This window comes from Ricinus communis, chromosome 10 (genome assembly GCF_019578655.1).
Source record: "Ricinus communis isolate WT05 ecotype wild-type chromosome 10, ASM1957865v1, whole genome shotgun sequence".
NCBI classification, from domain to species: Eukaryota; Viridiplantae; Streptophyta; class Magnoliopsida; order Malpighiales; family Euphorbiaceae; genus Ricinus; species Ricinus communis.
The window spans coordinates 11,562,797-11,584,079 of NC_063265.1; the positions used below are offsets into that span (position 1 = coordinate 11,562,797).

Sequence of the window (21,283 nt, forward strand, 5' to 3'; positions counted from 1 at the left end):
GAGAAAGGGTAATAATTGGGAACCGTGATTCCACTTGCCAATTAATCAATTAATAAAAAAACATTACTCAAAATCGTTACCTTAATATATATATATATATATATATATATATACATTTATATACAAAATTTATATTCTAATATTAAATTAAATGTAGTAATAAATATATATATATATATATATATATATATATATATTTATATCGATTATTAAACAATATAAGGTCTAGTGGAATATATACTTGAGGTAAGTAAATATATATATATATATATATATATATATACTGTACATTTTTATTTTTTATTTTTGCTAAAGATCGAGGCTTGAGATGTAATTCAAAGTCTTCATTTTGCTAAACAATCTTGCTTATTTTCTTGGAAACAAACTTTCCATGTTATTATTCAAGGAAAGGTTAATTGTCACATCAAATAGACATTTGCTATCTTTGCCCTATTTCTTCTTCTTCTTTATGGCTTATCCTTCTTAAATTTAATCGGAAATGGATACACAATGCATCTACAATTTACTACCTTTCAACTTTTCTTTTTCTCTCTTCATCATAAAGCTCTGTGCATAATCTTTTAATACTTTTCTGGGACTACTAATTGAGATTAAAAAATATTGAATTATTCACTAATATTAATAAAAATAAATATTATTTCTACCCTTATATGTATATATATAATATGTCCATTGTAAAAAAGAATAGGAGGCTTTTCCTTGTTGTTGACTAGACCCCTCAACCTCAAGTTTTGAAAATTAAAATCATACATCGCCCTGATATTTTTCTCTCATAAAGGCCACCTCTGCTATAAACAATTACTTGACGTACCAAACTTGTTTTGGTCTGAATTTGTTAAGCCACAGGCATTAATTCACTAAAAGTTTATTCCATAATTATGGGATATTTCAACCCATATATTTGTAAGTAATACAATATTCATCAATTCTTAATTCTTTCATTTCTTAAACTATTTTTATAGTATTTAACATAAAATACCATTTTGTAAAATATTCTCCAAATAAAAATGGCTATGAAGGGTTCATTATCATTAGGTTATGATATGATAATAAATAAACAGTCGGTGGTGACTAAACCTATTTAATTAAAAGACTCAAAGTATCATGTAAATTTTGATTTTAACAACCTACACTATTTATATTATTCAAGTTCAGAACTAATGTGCATTTGTCGCCATACATTCTTGATGACAATGCTCTCAACATTATATTAAATTCATTTGCACAATTATAGATACTAAATAACATAACATAACACAAACCCCACATCAGTTTCTGCTTCTAAAATAAAACATTAATTTGTCATCAAAATTAGTATACATATATATTATGGGGCGGCTACTAACAGGCATTTCACATCATCATTTTATTTTATTTGGTTGAACCATTCGCCACATCCAACTGCAAAAGGAATCCGACTTATTGTAATTATGATTTAAATTGAGCATTGGCAATGAAGATAAATAAATAAGGAGATTAGAAGGCTAATCCTAGAAGAGAAGGAGGAATTAGTAATAATAAATAGTACAGTTATACTGCATAACGAGATGAATAATGGTTTTTTCATGAAAATCCATACCAAACATGACCTATCGAGAAAGCCAACTTAGATCCCATCATATATACGTTTATGTAATTACAGTATTTAATAAATAAAAAATATTACGTATTATTATAGAAATTGTTTCGATCTATGAATAGACTAGTAAACTAAATCTATTTAATAATTTTTTATATGTTTATCGTCTTTGTTTAATCTAAAATGTTTAATATATTATTAATATTTAAATGTTTAATATATTAGTAATGTTTAAGGAGAAAATATCTGCTTCTACAATAACGACACATACAAACATGTCCTAAACAAATGGAATCGTGTCATTTTAGTGTGGGCCATAGTTATCCACATAAGCAAGAGGCGTTGCCTGATCATGTGCCAGTTAGACCTTAACCCCATCGACGTCGCCTGTAGAACAAGTGATAACACGCTTGCTCAGTGGCATATAATAGTAAATTCTATAAACATCAAGCCCTTTTCATTACCGGCCACCATCTAAACCACTCCATTAAGTTTTCCTCCCATGAACACGACTAGACTTTTTCCTTTCTAGACAACCAAACAACCAAAAACAAACCCAGAGAAAGTGAAAGAAAATTAGATACAGATAAATATACATAAACCAAAAGAAAAATTATTAGGGAGAAAAAGAAATGAAGCACATTTTCAAGAAATTACATATAGGAAGTGGTCATGAGCCAAACCACCGACCGGACGAGACTCCTTCACCATCACAATCTTGCAGCTCCGATCACCGTACTTCCTCCGTCAATGCTCCCGCGAGTCCTCCTTCAACGTCTTCGTCACCAGTAATTGCCACGACGATTGTTACTTCTTCGGCGATGAATAATAATAATAATAGCACTAATAATAATGATAATAATACTAACAACAATAATAATAATAATAATAATAATCGTACGGATTACTATGCTTCAGAGGAAGATTACCAGATACAGCTAGCGCTGGCGCTGAGTGCGAGCGCGTCGAATTCGGAGTTTAGAGAAGATCACGAAAATGATCAGATCAGAGCAGCGACGCTGTTGAGTTTGGGAGGAATCATAATAATCATACTCATAATCCTACTCATCGGATCGATATGCCCAGGAATAAAGGAGAGCTTGCTGCTGAGGCCTTGTCTAGGCAATACTGGGTGAGTGTTATCGAAGTTGAATTCTGAGGAATTGAATTTCCTACCACGTGGATTCTTTTTATAGTAATCAGCTGTAATTAGGGTTTAATCTCAAGTAATTTTGGTTTCTCATTCTGGATTTCTGTTGATTAGGGTTTAATAATTGAATATTGTATAATTCACTGCTGAGTTTTGTTGGGGAAACAGAGTAGATTGAACTGTTCTTGAGTTCATCTTTGAGCTTTTTGATGGACTGTGATTAGGCCTATGGAGAATTGTTGTACCATAGTACATTTGACTATGATTAATGTTGATTAGGTCATAATTGTTTGGCATTTACCTAAACTGTTAGAGATAGGATTCAGGTCAAGTAATTTCAGTTGTGCATGAAGGAACTGTTGGGAATAAGCCAGAATTTGGCTTTTTTATTTTTGGTAGTTGATGCTGAACATAGCTCCATCCAATTGGGTACTTTAATCAGGATTTTATATTTCCAGGTCAAATGCTTGGTTTATACTTACTTTATTGTTATGTCTGGGAAAATCTGGTCAATTAAACTGTATTTGAGTCATGGCTGCTCCTATGTGGTGTATTGAGCTTGGTTATTGGGTTCTATTGGGGTTTGTGGTGTGTTTAACGCATGCTTGTACCATATAGTTTTGGATGAATGCTGGTTCAGTTCAGTCAAAAGTTAAAACACTTATTTGATTCACTTTTCACTGACCACTAGAAATGCCATTTCTATATGCCTGTGTAGACCTGTGTTGCTAACATATGATGCCACTAGTTAATGTCACCTTACTTCTATTTGCCTCAACTTGTATGGATTAGTTCAACATGAATTTAATGTGCTTTGCTATGAGGAGAAAGTAACTGATGGTTTTCTGTGCGTATGGGTAATCCCAGAAATGAGTGGCACACCTGTGTTTACCTCGATTTTGTTTAAGGTGATTCTAGATGCCAACAATACAGGAATTTGTGTTTCTCGCGTATGTTGCTATCATATGTTGCTATCTCACTTTTATTTGCTTCGACTTGTTTTGCATTGACTCTCCAGGAATACAATGTGCTGGACTATGAAGAGAAAGTAATGGATGGTTTTTATGATGTGTTCTCCAGAAGTCCAGTAGTCCAAGCAAAAATGCCATCTCTCACAGAACTAGAAACAAACCCTGGGAGTTCTAGTTTTGAAGCAGTAGTAATAAACCGAGCAATGGATCATGCATTGGAAGAGTTGGTCCAAGTTGCACAATGTATTGCTCTAGATTGCCCTGCTACAGATGTTGGCATTTTAGTACAGCGACTGGCAGAAGTTGTCACAGGACATATGGGTGGGCCAGTAAAGGATGCTAATATAATGTTGGCAAGGTGGATGGAAAGAAGCACAGATTTGAGGAAATCTCTCCACACAAGTGCATTGCCTATTGGGTCGATAGATATTGGTTTGTCTCGCATCGGGCTTTACTTTTAAGGTCAGACTTATGTTTCAACTAGTGACTAGTTATAACTTATTTGGCTACCTGGAAACTTTTGTGTTCAATATCTTCTTAACTCGGTTGTAGGTATTGGCTGACAATATAAGGTTTCCTTGCCGGCTGGTGAAGGGTAGCCATTACACTGGTATAGAGGATGATGCTATCAACATAATAAAGTTAGAAGATGAGAGGTTATTGTCTTTTTTTCTTTGTGTCCATGTATTTATTATTATTGATTGGACTTATTGAGTGCTTAAAAATTTTAATTAACAATGCAACTCTTTTTTCTGTAAGGGTGTGTGCATATGACAGACGTCTGTATTAGTTAAGGGTTTCTTCCTGGTTATTATTCCTTCCTTAGACTGAGATCATTTGTACATGCAAGTTGCAAACCTATTGATGCTCCATTCAGAAAGGTCGGCCATGTTAAGGATGGTGGGGTAAAGCAAGAAAGGGGTAGACCTAAACAAACATGAAAACAAGTTAACAAAATCTAGGATGATCTATTGATGTAGCCCAAAATTTGGAGTTGAGAAGTAGAATGCAATAGCGGACCCCAATTAAGTGGGAATCAAGGCTTAGTTGAGTTGAGTTTTATTTCCTCCTTAGAATTGAGCAGACATGGAATGATATCTTATTTCTCCGGTTATTATCTTTTCTGTTACTGCTTAGAACGGCCAGCTTTTTCTTGTTGAGTGGCCATTGTTTGTTGTCTCGAGCTGAAAGGGGCTCAGGCTTAGGCCACATGAGAAATGCTTGTGTACTGGGTCAAGGAATCAGAGTATAATTGTGTATAGCCCATGCAAATTGGTGGGTTCCCATTTTAAAGTTAAAGGTCATAATAAACTATACTTTCATAATCTTTTCTCAATGCTGTGTTGAGTTTTATGTGTATAGTTCATGGTTTTCCTCTAGTTCGGCCTCATGGCTGAGCTTAAGATCTGAAAACTGTTGAACATTTTTCACTTGCAGATTTATGAGAATCATTTGATTGTGTTCCTCTCATTTTCTTGAAGAGCTTATAGTGTTACTGCATTTTTTATTTTGTCTGTTTGTACATGCGTGTGAATTTGGTTTAGTAGATGAGACTTACTTCCAGTTGTTTTTACTTCTAACTTGTGAATTTTGTGACTTCAGGGAGTTTTTGGTTGATCTCATGGCAGATCCTGGGACACTAATACCAGCTGATGTTCTGAGTGCAAAAGACACTACCTTTAAATCATATAATCCAAACATAAATATAATCGCCGGTCTTCAGTCTCCTAATGAGTCTGAAATTATTTATACAAGATCAAGCCCATCATTTGGTGAAGGCAGTAGTCAGAACTCTTCAATGGATGGTAGTTTGCCTCTGGATAGAAGGTCAAGTAATGAAACTGCAGAATCCTTGGCTTCATTCTCTGGTGCTAGTTCCAATGTTGGTGTTGGTTCTTCTGGAGGACCTAGTAAAGTAGCTTCTTCTAATCAACATGGTAATATTTCCTCCTTGGCTATTGGGTACAAGGGGGGTCGTGGAACCCATGCAGTTGCTGATGCTGTGCGGATGAATGTCAATGTGATTCCATATGGTCAAAATAGCTTGGAGGATTCTAGAAACCTTTTTTCAGATCTTAATCCATTCCAGATCAAAGGAACAGGCAAAAGTTTCATGCATAACAAACCTGCTGAGAATAAAGTTGAGGACTTTCATGGGCAGAAAGATAATCTCCTTCCTGGTCGACCCCCTGCACCATTGAAGTGGAAAAATCGATATGCATATAATGAAGTCCCTAGGAAAAAAGAATATGATTATATAGAGGGTCTCTTTCCAGGCATTTCTCGTGAACCAAATGGCTATAATCAGTCATCTTTGGCTTCATCAAGTTCTACTATGTCTGAGAAGGTATATCCTCAGGGTCTCAACTCATCCAGTAGTTCAAATACGTCCAGCAGAGATGGTGATGCTTGGAATTCTTCTAGTGGTACCAATTCAGCTTTGGCATCTGGCATGAATCAATGCTACAAGTCATCTTTAGTTGAGGAAGCAAACTCAGACTTCAAAGAAGAAAGTCCTAGGGATGCAAAGAATTTCCAAAATGATGCAGAAGTGACCATTAGAGATGATGAAAATAATGAAATTGGTTTCCAAGATCGTAGAAAGTGCACGCATGACAGATTTATGGGGATCAATCTGAAACTAAAAGAAAGTTCTAGCTCATCAATTGATTCCGGCAAAAACAAGGTTGATCAAATATTTGATGATGTAGATGTGGGTGAGTGTGAAATTCCTTGGGAAGATCTGGATCTTGGTGAGAGGATTGGACTAGGTAATGCTCTTGGATGGTGAAGCTTTGTATTGTGTTTATCAATCATGGTTTCATAATGGGTGAGATGATATGCAAAATGATGCGGATGAATTTAGGCATACACCTACAGAAAATATAAAAGAACACAACCAAAGTTAAATATGCATCAACATTCAGAGTATTAGCTCTTTCTCTGCATAATTAGTTTCTTTCTATAGATAACTTTTTCTTTTTGGTTTTGCTGGTAATATACTTTTTCAAATTTCTTGGAAATCATGCTTTTAGATCAAAACCTAATCAGGCTATTATCTGAATAGACCTCTTTGCATTGTGATATGGTAGTTCCTTTAGCAGGAATGGAGTTAAATATTTTGTGATGCTAATGCAGCTCTAGCTGTGTGATACTTTGTATTGCTAGAGTGGGAGGAGCACTGGTGTTATTTTAATGCTTGCGTAACTATGTTTTTGGGTCTTTAGTGTTTCTTTCTTGAACTCTTATTCCGCCAAACTACCCCCCTTTCCCTCTTATATTTGTCCGACCATGTTTCCTTGTGGCAGGTTCATATGGGGAAGTCTATCATGCTGACTGGAATGGCACGGTGAGCTTGAATTTTCCTACATTTACTTATGTTGGTTACAATCTGGGGGATATATTTATTACACAAATTAGTTAATAAGACTATGAAAGTCCCTTTCATCTAAATTCTTTCATGGCATTTTTTTCTTGCAGTGTCTTAATCTTCTCATTATTAATTTGACCTTTTTCTTTTCTCTTTCTTTTTCTTTCCAAGTTGGTTTCTATGTTCTAGTTTATATTGGTAGATAACTGGTGATTTTGGGAAAAAGAACTATTTTCTTTTTCGAAACTGAAACTCTTATTTTAAGTTGAGGTGGATATGCACAAGAGGAACATTTTGTTGTCATTTCCATAATAGCTGTTCTCCTTTTTCCACCAACTACTATCATTATTACTCTTCTGTTGAATTCCTGGCAGAGATCTTACTGGAGATTTTCTTCCTTTATTATATTAATATCTTACAAAATTTTGGAGGAAATAAAGATAAAAGCCGATTGACTCCTGGCTGGACAATTGTTGTTGAACTTACAGGAGGTTGCTGTGAAGAAATTTTTAGACCAGGATTTCTCAGGTGCTGCTTTAGCTGAATTCAAAAGAGAAGTAAGCAACAAGCTAGCCTTCTAATATGCATTTTGGCTCACTTCAGGATTTTCTCACACTTATCATGTAGCTATGCAAAAACCACAGGGATGCACATGGGAAACTGACTAAATAATAGTCTGTTCATAGCTATTATATGACTTTGTTCTCTTTCTCCCTCCTGTGGTAGATTAAAATAAATGAATTGAGGAAATTTGTTTCATTTCCCCTTTACTTTGCCACGAGTTCTGAGCTTATGACTTTTTAGACATGGTTTACACTTTGTTTAGGAAGAAAGTATGAATGTAGGGCAAGTAAGGGTACAGGAAGTAACAAGAAAAAGTTAAAATTTGTATAGAAGATAGTAGGTGTAATATGGGGAAGGGTAATAGTGGCTTTCTCATTAGTACCTTAGATAGGTTCCTTTATGCAGTGATCTGAACACAGTTACTTCTGCACTTCATTTTCTGTATGGTTTGATTGTTGACAAGGATGCTAATGTTTGAAGAATTGGGAATCCAACTCCTAGTTGTGTGCCCCTATCTGATTGTTGCACCCAAGTGCGAAGGACATATCAACAGTATAATAAAGCCCTTCCCTTCTCCTCTCCCTTCATACTTCCCAAACAAAGTGTTATCATCTGAGTTTCCTTTCCTTATCATGCCTACACAACTCAGGGAATAGTATCTATCTGTCATAGATACTAGCTATCGATCTTTTTGCTGGCCAGACTTATGGACCCTGTATATTGATACTTACTTTTTGGTGTAGGTGCGAATAATGCGGAGATTACGCCATCCAAATGTTGTTCTCTTTATGGGTGCTGTTACACGCCCTCCGAATCTCTCTATCATTTCGGAGTTTCTTCCTAGGTATAATATTGTGTCTTCACTTCCAAGGGTGGCTCAGTGGGGTAGGCCTTTAAGACAACTGCCTGAGGCTCCCTAATTGTAGAAGGCCCCCATAATTAAAAGTATTTTAGTAAAATAAAATTTCAAAAAAAGAAAAAAAATATATATATATATATATATATATATATATATATATAGCTTGATAAAGAAAAACCTACAAAATAAGGAAAAATACCTAAAGTAAGTATATAAAATTAAAATGAAATTAAAAATTTAAGTCTATTATCTTTTCTTATTTTCTTAAATAATGTCATCATTCTATAATTTTGTTCTCCGAAACTAGAGTCTAATAACTATCTACTTTCTTGCTAATTAAGTTAAATTTTTGAAAAGAAAAGAAAATCTCCCAATGCTTTTCTCAAAAAACTATGGCATAACTCATCAAAACGGTTTTAAAGTACAGTAATATGTTTAATTTCTAATTTAGTCATGAAAAATTAGTTTAGAATAAAATGTCTCGACTTAAAAATTTCTTAAGCATGCATCTCGATATTTATGGTTTTGATTTAAGAGAAGTTGCACAAATAAAAATTAACAATCCGACTGAAATATTTAATCTAATAAAGTAGAACTTTTTTCCAAATTGTTTTATTGCATATAGGCCATTGTAAACTCACTGTTTACGATATATTTGTTACAGTTGCATCTACAAAAGAAGTTTTTCAAAATTCAAGATTATTGAAAATTATTTACGAACAGTTATATCTCATATAGATTAAATGGGTTAACAATCTTATCAATTGAAAATTATTTGTTGGCTTAATTTGAAAACAAAAGTTTAATTAGTAATTTTGCATCTAGAAAGACCGGAATTGAGTTTATAGTTTTAAGTTGAATTTATTTTGTTATTTTTAAAAATACTCATTTTTATCACTTGCTTAAGGCTTCCGCAAATGGTAAGCCAACCCTGTTCATTTTGTGTGACACCTTCTTGACTAGTGGTTTATACTTCAGAAACAGATATGCTAACTATCTCTATAATTTTGTGCCTCTGTTAGGATTTCTTTGGGAAAAGGAGGAAAATGAGTAGGAGAGAAAATGGAGGGCCCGCTAGAAATAAATTTGGGGCCATATGGATCCCGCATTTTTCTTCCACTTCTCTCTCCTCCTCTGTTTTCCTCCCTTCCCAAACATAGTGTTAATGCTTATAGTCCATTTTTACAAATTTATATGGTTGATAATATTGTTTGAATCAGGGGGAGTTTGTATCGGATTCTTCATCGTCCTCACTGTCAAATTGATGAGAAGCGTAGAATTAAGATGGCTCTCGATGTGGTATGAGATTTTTGAACTCAACTCTATTCTAGTCGGAATTCAACATCTTTCTGTCAAATAAGAATATTTCCACGTGTTGCAGGCAAGGGGTATGAATTGCTTGCATTCCAGTATACCTACAATTGTTCACCGGGATTTGAAGTCACCAAATCTTTTGGTTGATAAAAACTGGAATGTGAAGGTATGCATGGTTGTCTGGTTTGCTCTTTGGCATCTAAATTGTTGTTTCCTATTATGTTATTCTCGGGATCTGATATCTTTCTTCTCACAGTAATCAGTATTGTAGAAACAATTATGATGGCCTATATATTTGTGTTAATTTGGAGTTAGCTTCATTGATCTCCAAAACAGTTGAAATTACTTTCAACAATGTTCTCATTTTTCTTAATTCCAGAAATTAGTTAACTGTTACTCAGATTGGTCTTTATAACTTACTGCAAGCTAATAGAATGTACAAGGATAGAGTTGCTAGTTAGTTGAAAATGGATTATGCTTTGCTTCTGTTACAGTTCAGTTTCGTGTATAAACTTTGACAGACCTTTTATCTTTAACTGCAGGTTTGTGATTTTGGGTTATCACGCTTGAAGCATAACACCTTTTTGTCATCCAAATCAACTGCAGGAACAGTGAGTTTATCCTCTTAACTTCTCTGGCAGGCTTTGTCTTTTTTACCTTGATGCCTTATCTCTGATGTATTTTTTATTCTGTTAGCCTGAGTGGATGGCACCAGAAGTTCTCCGTAATGAACCCTCAAATGAGAAGTAAGTTGCCTGTGTTCTGTTTTGCATTTTTAGATTTGCTTGTTACACTTGTAGAAGCAAAATATTATACTCAATGTGTCATGCTTGCATTAAATGTACAGGTGTGATGTATATAGTTTTGGGGTCATTCTTTGGGAGCTTGCTACGCTAAGATTGCCATGGAGTGGGATGAATCCAATGCAAGTTGTGGGTGCAGTTGGTTTCCAGAATCGTCGCCTCGAAATTCCCAAGGATATCGACCCTAAAGTCGCAATGATAATTTGGCAATGTTGGCAGTCGTAAGTTGAGAAGGAAATTTTTTAAATTTGCTCACATTAACGTGCATTTACTAATATGAATTTGCTGTAACTTATCGTTGCTTTTGGCATGTCATTCCTCAGTGATCCAAACGCCCGACCTTCCTTTGCAGAGCTCACAACAGCTCTAAAGCCATTGCAGCGTCTTGTGATCCCTTCACATCTGGACCAACCAAGCTCGCCTCTGCAGCAGGAGATCTCAGTAAATTCTACACCTTGAAGTGTCCAAAATACTCAATTGTGAATAAGGAGATATCTGTGTATTTTGCCTTGTGGAGCTAGCTAGTGTATGAAAATTTTCGATTAAAAAGAAAAAAAAAAAAAAGAATACAAAAAACAAGAAGAGATGCAATAGGAGAAAATGCATATAGGGCCAATTTGTGTAATTAATGAATTGCTACTGCACAGCCTAAAGAAGGTAGCAGCACTTCTTTTGTACAGTTGGGTGTATGAGAGCATGTGTATTGAGAAATTGGAACTTTGTAATATGTGTATTTGCAGCATAATTACTGTAATGGGAGTGAGTTCATGTGCCTTCTCCGACTTGTTATGTTCATCAATTTTTGAAGATAAAGTTCTCCGCTTTCCGGAACGGGAGTCATCAATTCATTTATGCTTCTTTAAGTGAAAAATATTTTCTTAATAATATCACATGTTTGTCTATTTACCATGGGCTTTCCTGGTCACCCATTGACCCCGTCCAGGTGTATGTTTGTCAGTTGCTTCTTATCAAGAAAGATCCCGTGATGCTTTCCGCTGTCTTAATTTGCAGCAATTAACAATGCTAATTTATCAAACAATGAGAGTAATATCTGTCTTCACCTCAATTCATTGCTACATTACCACTAATGACGGCAACAGATCAATTTCTAACACATATTAATCTTTTAATAGAATTAGACAGGGGCCGCGCGAACGCAGGCCCCCTCTACCACAAATTATGACGTAGGCTCTCCCAACTTGGGGAGACCTTAGACCAGCACCCCTCCTTTATGTGCAATGGAGGTCACTGATCTAGGCCATGATCGTTGTTGATCAACCATTGACCCCGCCCAGGTAAGTATGTTTCCATGAAGGTTCTTTTGTCTATTTATGGCCTCAATTCATATGCTAATGCATCATATGCCTTCAATGTGGGATTTAATTAGTATCATATCATCTTTTTTACTTCAGCTCCTAACATTAACAATATCACCTGCAACCTTAAAATATTGTTCTCCCAAATTTTAAACTACTCTTAAACTGATGAAATTCACTTCCAACCATCTAGTTGCTTGGCTTCATTAATGACAGGCAGCTGAGTTTATTGCACTCGTTCCTCTTATCTTTTTTTTTTTTTAATGGTAGGAATTTCCTGATTTATACTTGAAGTCGCTCCCCTGTATAGCAGCTTCTAATGATGATGCATAGTGCTGCCTTTCAGGTAGAGAGCAGCCTTGGTAGGAATTATTATCCACACAATACCACAGAATCTCTTCCCAGTAAGGATCCTGCCAAAACCAGTAGTTCAGTCATTATATAATGAAATGAGGCAGACATGTTGAAGGTCAAGAATGAATGGTAACAAGCTGAAGTGGAAAGTATAGAAGCTACCTTACTGATTATGTGTGGATTCCCTACAATGATAAGTAAAGATCTGGCCCTGGTAACGGCAACATTAAATCTCTTTGGGTTGCTGAGAAAACCCAGACAGTAAGTTCTTTCAAAGTCATTGTGTTTAACAGTTGACCTCACAGAAGATATAATAATCACCTCTTTCTCTTGTCCCTGAAATTGTTCAACACTCCCAACCTTCACATCTGACATTTCCCAAGTTTCAAGTGCCTTTTTTATCTTGAGGACCTGCTGCCTATATGGTGTTATTACCCCAATATCTGTCTCATTTATATCAGTACATTGCAGCTTCCTTATAATCTCAACAACTTTGCTTACTTCAATTCGATTAAACCATGATGGATTATTGCCTTCTCTCTCATCACAGCCTTGGATGCCAAAGAAGAGAACAGGAAATTCTTTGCTAGGAAGAACATCCACATCAAAACTTATAGGAGAGATGTCTCCTTTACATGCAAGCAGCTCCCCCTTGTAGAAAAGCTTAGATGGGAGGTGCAGAATCACAGGATGGCATCGATAATTCCTTACCAACTTCGTTAGAAAAGCTTCATCTTCATTATGGTAAAATTCACATTCAAACAACCTTTGGAGATAAGATTTTCCCAGTCCAAATGCCTCGGCATCTTTCGAGTGTACCACAGGACCAAGTTGCTTTGGGTCGCCAGCAAGAACAACAACAGTTTCCTCCGCAAAAGCTAGATATAGGAACCATGCTTTCTGGCTCTGAAGCTTGGCCAGACTCATCCAAGAAGATATGAGAGAAATAACCCCGTTTTATACCTTCTGCAAAGAGTAGAGATGAACTCATATATGTAGAAATGATAATTTTAAATCTCATTAAGGCCTCAATTGGAGGGCATCTGAAAATTGACTCTTCAAAATAGCAAAAGCGAATATGATCAGGTTGAAGATCCTCATAAGGACGACTAGATCCATTTAGCCTAAAAATTTCACTCTCTTTAACTTTTGCAACCTCGTGGCTTGTGAGTTTTTCTAGTATGTGATCTGCTGCACTGTTCGAAGAAGCACAAACAAGAATTGTACCATCATTTCTTGTTGCATATACTTGTAATACTGCTTCTACCAGTGTCATTGTTTTACCAGTACCTGGAGGCCCATAAATCACATATGGAGGAGCACCTTTGCAACCCAGGATCATTTCCACACAATGCATCTGCTCTGCATTGAGACCACCAGTAAATGGAACGAATCTGGCTGTCTTGATCAATCTCCTTTGGGTTGATTGAGATGGAAAGAGAAGATAAGGCTCTAAGCTCTCTGCTGCTTCAACAGCATGATACAACCTCCTCAAATTTACCCTGTTATATGTAAATCGAACATTATACAAGTTCCAATTCTGATGATGTCTATGAAGATCCTTGGGGAATTTCAAAAGTACTTCATCAGCTCCAACAAGGTGAATGTGTCCCTGAGATATACCAATTAAACCTTTTTCTTAATGCAATGATATAATGATGTGATTTGTTGACATGCCAAAAGCATTAAACAGAAAATAACAAAAGCAGCACATAACCAGCTATCACAAATGAAATATTTTCCTTGCGTCACCATCTAATCATCTAACAAGAGAACCCATGATGTGACATTCAAAATAGATTTCGAGAAAACTTGTTCATTCAATGTTCTAATGCAGTGAACAAGTATCTAATATCTAATAATTCCCCATTCAAACAAAAAAGTAATATATTTTTAGGAAACCTCGTAAATGCATTATCTCCAAAAATGCTTCCAATGGGAGAAAATGACTGGAACCATGAATTTGAACATCCATGACCCATCCCAAGTATCATCACTTTGATACCCATCATGCACTAAGGTTCCTAGATGTTTGCTGCTCACCAGAATATATTCTAGCATACAAGGAAAAGAAATGCATGCTTCTTGAATAGAACATATTTCTTGCAAAAGAATATATATTTCTTGAACAAACCTTGTATACAGTGCTGTCAGAGGAGACGAGCTTCGCAAAAACAAGATCACCATGTACAAGTGAAGGTCTTCTCTCAGCAAGCCCAGGGACTTCAAGAGCCAAAAGTTGAGCCCCTCTCCTTCTCATATTGACACACTCCATATCATGGCACCTCATTTCTTTCTGTAACAAAATAATCATTGTAACATTATACAAGGACATTAATTATTAAACATCTTAGCTAATAGATCACTAATCATTACCTCCAAATGTAACTCTTCTATAATGAGCAATGTACTAAAGAAAGAAGCATACTTCTTCCTCCTCAAACCCTCCAAAAGAACATCAGGAACTTGCTTATTCTCCAGCAGCTCTCTGATTCCTTTTGGTATTGGAAATTCAGGAAGCCTAAATTTACTTCCTTGAGCTATTGCCTTGGCAGAATGCAGCTTGGAGGGGCGTGAAGAAGACGTATATTCATCCATGATACACTGTTTTCTTCTTGGGGTTCTTGAATAAGGCCTGTTAGGTGTCAGAGCTTGAGAGACCTTATCTTCAGCCAACAGAAAGGCAACACGCTCTATCCTTGCATCATCCACATCAAAATGCACCACAGATGTGTGCAACCCCATTACCTTTGGTTTGCAAGATAACCAAATGGTTAGTGTTTCATGTGGCTGAAGAACTCTATCCTCAAGTGAACATGACTCCAAGAAGACGCGAACATTTTCCACCTTTGAAGGCTCCATCAGAGATAAAGTGAATGAATCTGCAGGATTTGAGCAGAATATCCTAACTCCCCAAAGTTCCACAGGATCACTAGTGGTGTTTGCTATGGTAACCGAACATTTTGAAGTTTCACCTATAAGAATGGATTGAGGCTTTCCCCTTACAAGCGGAAATGGAGCAGATATAGCAACAGGGCCTTCTTCATTGAGATCATAATTACAGACAGATCTCTCATCCTCAAAATCAATGAACCCGATATCACCTTTGTCCCCAATGAACGAGTATTCATCATCCCAGTTATCCTTTTTAATGGTACCCATTGTTGACTCAATGCCAACAGCAATATGTAACCTGAGATGTGGATAGCATATGTAAATAATTAAGCATGCAAATTTTAGTTACATCTAATAAAAATCCTGTAGCTAAATGCTAAAGAACGAAAAAAATACAAACAGAATTAGAACATACTTTACTAACTAGGAAGTCTAATATTCACCAAACCATAAAATATTAGGACGATTAACGTACTTTCATCAAAGAGTTCCAGGAATTACATATATTGTTCCCCAATAAATATCTAAGTTGAACAACCATTAAGTCATCAACATAAAAACAAAATGTATGTTCAGAAACTTTAAAAAAAAAAAAAAAAAAGAAGAATTCGACATTGATAAGTTTTATAAGCATTTGGATTAGTCAAATGCATCACCAAAGATGGTGGTGAATTGATTCAAGACAACAATATGCCTAAGAATAATTAGCATATAACATAACCCAAACTGGAAAAGTGATCAAGAAATGAACTTTAATACAGAATGCTAATTATATATGACATATTCAGGTTGCAAAGCGAATCAAATGTTCAAAGTTATAGACTTTGAGAAAAAGAACCAAAAACCCACAATGTTGTTTCTATTTCTTCTCATAATGACATAAAATTCTTCCCAAACAAAGAAAAAAAATGCTAACTAAGCCAAAAGTTTAAATTTTGAGTACTAAGCCCTTAAAACAGACAAAATATTTAAGCACAAAAAGAAAACGCCAAAACCACAGCATAAAGAAAATTAAACGATAAGCAAAAAGACATTTAACCCAAAATTGGTGGCTTGATTTCTTAGAAGAAGCAGAAACTATGTGATAACAAGACTGACCCCTTTAGCTCAAAATAAAGAGCGTAAATTAGTCAAAAGGTCAAACCTTTTCCATTACGGAGTATCAGTTCAAGTCAATGACTTGCCAATGCTTTAGCAAGAAGCAACTTCATCAGGAAGTTATGAGCTTTTAGTCCTTCTTCTACTTCATGCAGAAGTTAATGTTATAGAGATGATTGTTGGAGTGCAGTAGATTAATAGGACCCATCAGATTTTGCCACACAAGCTGACATGGCAAGAGCTCAAACGGGTCTAATATTTTACCAATTCTCATTGGTTCTTCTTAATCAGTGAACTCAGTTCATCACTTAAACTTGTCAAATACGTTAATATTAAGAGGGGGTTTTTTCTTTTTTCTTTTGGGGGAAATCAATGGCTATACACCTCTAATAATTGAGGATATTATTGGTCAATTTATCATAATATTTTCTGAAATAGCAAAGTTTTAGCGTTTTCAGTTTTGCTCACGCAAAAAAGGGTTAGAACTGAAAAGAAAAAGAATCCGTATTAATGCTGTTTCAGAAAAGGTTTTTGAAATATTTCACTATGAATGAAGATAGGCATCATCGAGCGCTTATAAATTAAATTTACTAATCAATTTATATTTAAGTAAATCAAACTATTAGGGCAAGCACTTGCATTTGACGAATAAAATTTGACTTGATAATTAAAATAAATTACACTTATTATAATCTCGGAAAAAATTGCACAAGTAAATATCAATTTCTACTATCTGCGAGCTAATTATGACTCGAGAGGCAAGCGAAACAACGAGCCGTTGGGCTAAGGCAGTTACAGAGAAAATTTAGCTTAGATTTGGTGGGGTGAGCCAGGCCAATGCAATAGTGCAACGCACAGGCGACTCGCGAGGACTCCAGTAGCAAGCTATTGTAGCGAGCCCTCCCCCTATAAAAATTAATTTAATATCATGTGGACCAATGGTCCACGTATCAGATATTAAACTGATAAGAACAGATACTACACTTGATCTTAGCCAAAAGGCCGAGAAAGGTATGCTTACCCCATTCCCTTCGTTTCCTTTCTATAGCCGCAGTTTTCAAAAGTTAAGTCTCTTCTTTGCGATGTGGGTTTTATATGTCTGCTATATTAAACTTGTTCAAGCTTATCTCCGGAGCTAAAACTGCTGATTTTTTAGATACTATCAGGCTAGAGGAAATCTGGAAGTTGATTATAGATTAACATAACATACACGATTACATCTGGGTTATCATCTACTTATATATATATCAGCACTTGTATGCACAAAAGCACTGCTTAGGAACAGCAGGTGCAGCATACAGATCACAGAGTCCCATTCCATTATATTTGTTTTTGCAGTCATCCCAGCAGCGATTATTGCCTTTGCAGTTCCAAACTTTGTGGCAGTCCCTTGCTCCTGCCCTCATCACCACTTCTTCATCTGCAAAATCCACATAATATAGCAGCTACCCCCCCATCAAGTTCTTGCATATTACAGAATATTTGCTGACTATGAAAATCCCAATCTATATAGTACATCATCAGAATAAGAGCACATATACAGTTCTAATCTTAAATATATGTAATAAGTCATGTGCAACATATAAGATGCGAAACAAACTCACTTACTAACTGAGCTAATATATAAGATTGTTTTAAGATTATCTGATTTGTTTTAAGATTATCTGATTGAGTTGTTTAGGATTGCTCCCATAGTCTAAAATGTAAGTGAAATTAAATCTAAAAGTGGGCATTAACTCTTCCTGAATGCTAGAAAAGGAAAAAAATGACAGAGAGAAAATCTTACCAGAGGCAAGAATGAGGAGGACAAGCAGGAAGAAGGTAGTAAATTTCACCATCTTTATGTATGTTTATATGGATTTTTTTGCGGTTCTTTATGTGCTCTTACTAAGTCTTGTTTCTGAGAGAAATTTGGGATGCTATTTATAGGACTAAAGGCCTTATTTTTCAGGGAGGCTACAGTTCAATTTGCATTAAGGATAAGCATACAAAAGTCATGGTATAGTGGAATTATGATTCTGCAGTTTTATAATGTAATTGCCCAAGAATCACAATGTTAAAGAATATAATTAATTAGCACACCTATTTCATTTAAGTGTGAGACATTTTGGGACCCTAGAAAGGAATTTGGTGAAGATACCCCTGTTAAAAGTTTCCAAATTCTTGAAACACTTAATGGTCAGATATATAGTAAATTATCCAAAAGTAAAAATGAACTTTAATTTGTGCCTGGCTAAACTTGATTCCAAGAGTGTGAAAACCCAAGAGTGTGATCTTCATCCAGTCTTTTCTTATGATATATTCCACCTAAGTGCTTTTTGCATAGACCAATCCTGAAATGGTTAGGCAAACACCATTGCATCATACAGTTACATATATAACCCCTCTTTTGACATCATACCACTTATGTGGATTATGTTAAGGAGGTGTGGTGATTAATGCACTCAGCTTTCACTTACTTTTTTATGATGGCAGTGTAACAAAAGAGAGCAGGTAAATGATTTAATTTAGTATATTAATCTAGTGGTAAACGAAGGAGTGTATTCTTAGTGATAGCAGCCACACCTTGATGCATTCTTAGTGATAGCAAGTTCTGAACATAAAAATTACATGCTCTCACTTGCTGCCAAGTGCCAAGCAAACGGAACCTGACTCATGGTAATGAAAACAAAATTACAAATGAAAAGGGGTCCTCTCTTAGGCAATTCGCCTATGCAGAAATTTGCTAAACGACCTCAACGAGATTGGATTGAGCCGACACCTTTTCTTTCATCTTTAAGGAGCTCTATCCAAGCCTGGTCCTCACTCCTAACTCCTAAGTTCTGATCTACCAACCATTTTACCTTTTAAACCTTCTCATCCTTTCCACAGCACCTTAACAACAAAGAACATGAACAGAATTAGCTAGCTGATTTCAAAGAAAAAAAACAGCATAAGAAAGTAAAACTTTCAACATATACCAGGAGTTATGACAGTTTACACCCTATTTCTGGTGGAAATAACATAGCTACAGGGGAACCGAGAACGGAAGTAGTGTGCAGCACAACATGCACAGAGAATTAATGTAATATGCAAGGCCTTGCATCTATTGCCCTTAAAATTCAACCAAGGGTAAATAGCTTCAAGCAGCGCATAAAGATTCTCTATGCTCACAACATAATATCAGGAAGTAGTCACAGTATCAACTTTTGACTGATATATCAATCTGGAACATTTTTATTTTCAAAGGTACAGAAATCTATAAAATATAACTTCCTCTCTACATCACAAAAGATAACAGGATTCCAATTTTTTATGCACCAATAGTCTAATCTTGTGCGCTGCACATGCATGCAAAAACTTCAATTAATACAGACATGCATTCATAAGAAATACAATAATTATCTCATGCAAAAACATGGTCATACTAGTAAAGCAATTGGCACCATCAAACACATGCAGATTCAAGCAAGTGTGCATAAGATATTTCAGAGTTCAAACTAATGGAGTGATTCTATCTCCAAGCGTGAAACAACATATAAACAAAGAAAAGACTAGAAAATACAGTTAAATTGCAAAAGAAACAGAAAGCATTAAGAATTACCGTTTGTATCTCTTCTTGGAACCGCATGGACAGAGCGCATTTCTGCTTAACTGCCCACTCTTAGCCAAATTAGACCTAGCAAGTTCTAATGGTGTTGACCCCATCAGCTTTTGGATCTAGAGAACAAAAATTACAATAAATGATACACGTTTCTTGCATTTCAGTTCTAAAGCAGAATTAGGAAAAAAAAATGAACATGCATAGTGATTATAAAAACTGCAAATGAGACAAGGAATTGAGTCATCAGATAATTGACCACTTCATATGCATAAAAAAGAGAAAATTAAAATAAATAAATAAATAAAATCGGCGATTGCATCATTTAAATTCAAAACCATAGCAGCCATAAACCATAAAGTGAAGAATTAGCACCTCGGCTATGCTCTTCGGTGCAGGTTTCCCTTCTTCTTTTAACTTCTGAAGCTTCTTTTGCGCTTCTTTAGCCCAGGTAAACTGCGCAAGCGATCTCTCAACTTCAGCTATAGTGCAATTACAATGCTTTGCAGCTTCTTGCTTTTGAGTTGTTTGAAGGTTCTAAAAGAATCAAGAAACCTAAAACCACAATCAGTAAAAAGTACCCAAAAAGAAGCAAGGTTTATGGTAAGAATAATAATAAATTTATTTAAAAAAAAAAAAAACAAACCTCCCCAGTAGGATCAAATCCACTAAGATATCTAATAATCCGTTCCATTTTTTCAAATGCATCAGAAAATGTGGCTTCACTGCTTCTACCTACTATAAATTTTTTGAACGACCCAACTCTTCTTGCATTCTTTAACTCATCAGCAAACCCTAAAAATGAAAATGTTAAATAATTATGAATATTAATAATAATTGGAACGTTTAATTAGCGATACTCACGAATTAGAGTGAAGGACTGCACTGCGGTGTCTTTGGAGTCTCCTTTTTGTCCGGTAAAGACTCCTTTAATTGAGTCCATCCATGAGTACGCCGATGCTGTTGAGAAGATGAAGCGGTGTTGCTGTGATGAAATTAGGCGAGTGTTGCTGCGACTGTAGAATAAGAAGAGGGATTTAGGGTTTTGTTTGGAAATGTTGATTAGGAATCTTGGAGATTGCATGATTATTGCAATTTTTCTTTTTGATGGTGATGTTGATTCTTGATGTTAGGGTTTTAGTTGGGGGTTCTTCAGGGGCTTGAGAATTGTTTGTTGTAGGCGAAGTAGTGTGTTTGTTTTCACAGGAGACACACTGCATGTCGTTTAAAAGTGGCAATCCTCTAGATTTCAAACGATTGATTGTTTCCTGAACGACCACATAAAACGACCCGTCGTCGATTAATCCTTTATCCGCCGGTCGAATTTTTTTTTTATTTTGAAAATAAATTAATTTATACATATAAACTAATTTCTTACAAAAATCAACGATCATCTACACTGGAAAATA

The 21,283-nt window shown here is 35.5% G+C and overlaps 3 protein-coding genes, 2 non-coding genes and 1 pseudogene across 5 annotated transcripts; 1 reads left to right on the top strand and 5 right to left on the bottom strand.

Moving 5' to 3' along the window:
• The first annotated feature begins 2,104 nt into the window (after positions 1-2,104).
• LOC125371349 (serine/threonine-protein kinase EDR1-like) lies at positions 2,105-10,856 on the top strand. Its single transcript, XM_048380080.1, is given in 13 exon segments — positions 2,105-2,634; positions 2,637-2,732; positions 3,769-4,194; positions 4,274-4,377; positions 5,324-6,492; positions 7,030-7,070; positions 7,580-7,648; positions 8,399-8,499; positions 9,735-9,813; positions 9,896-9,994; positions 10,371-10,439; positions 10,525-10,574; positions 10,676-10,856. Coding segments are annotated over 13 exon segments (2,886 nt in total). The 5' UTR covers positions 2,105-2,232.
• Positions 10,857-11,770: 914 nt separating this feature from the next.
• LOC125368705 lies at positions 11,771-11,934 on the bottom strand. The gene has a single exon (XR_007214472.1). It is a non-coding gene; the product is annotated as a U1 spliceosomal RNA (small nuclear RNA).
• On the bottom strand, positions 11,771-16,197 carry LOC125371348 (annotated as a pseudogene).
• Positions 16,198-17,109: 912 nt separating this feature from the next.
• On the bottom strand, positions 17,110-18,361 carry LOC8288443 (putative defensin-like protein 184). Its single transcript, XM_002512220.4, has 2 exons — positions 18,081-18,361; positions 17,110-17,714 (listed from the first exon to the last, which is right to left on the bottom strand). The coding sequence occupies exons 1-2, from the start codon at positions 18,130-18,132 to the stop codon at positions 17,542-17,544; spliced, it is 225 nt and encodes a 74-aa protein (XP_002512266.1). The 5' UTR covers positions 18,133-18,361; the 3' UTR covers positions 17,110-17,541.
• Positions 17,114-17,309, bottom strand: LOC112533764. Its single transcript, XR_003078127.2, has one exon. It is a non-coding gene; the product is annotated as a U2 spliceosomal RNA (small nuclear RNA).
• Positions 18,362-18,792: 431 nt separating the features above from the next.
• On the bottom strand, positions 18,793-21,087 carry LOC8288444 (protein translocase subunit SecA). The gene is made up of 5 exons (XM_002512221.4): positions 20,739-21,087; positions 20,521-20,669; positions 20,250-20,411; positions 19,878-19,993; positions 18,793-19,168 (listed from the first exon to the last, which is right to left on the bottom strand). Exons 1-5 carry the CDS (start codon positions 20,956-20,958, stop codon positions 19,141-19,143), a joined length of 675 nt encoding a protein of 224 aa, XP_002512267.1. The 5' UTR covers positions 20,959-21,087; the 3' UTR covers positions 18,793-19,140.
• Between the last annotated feature and the right edge of the window lie 196 nt (positions 21,088-21,283).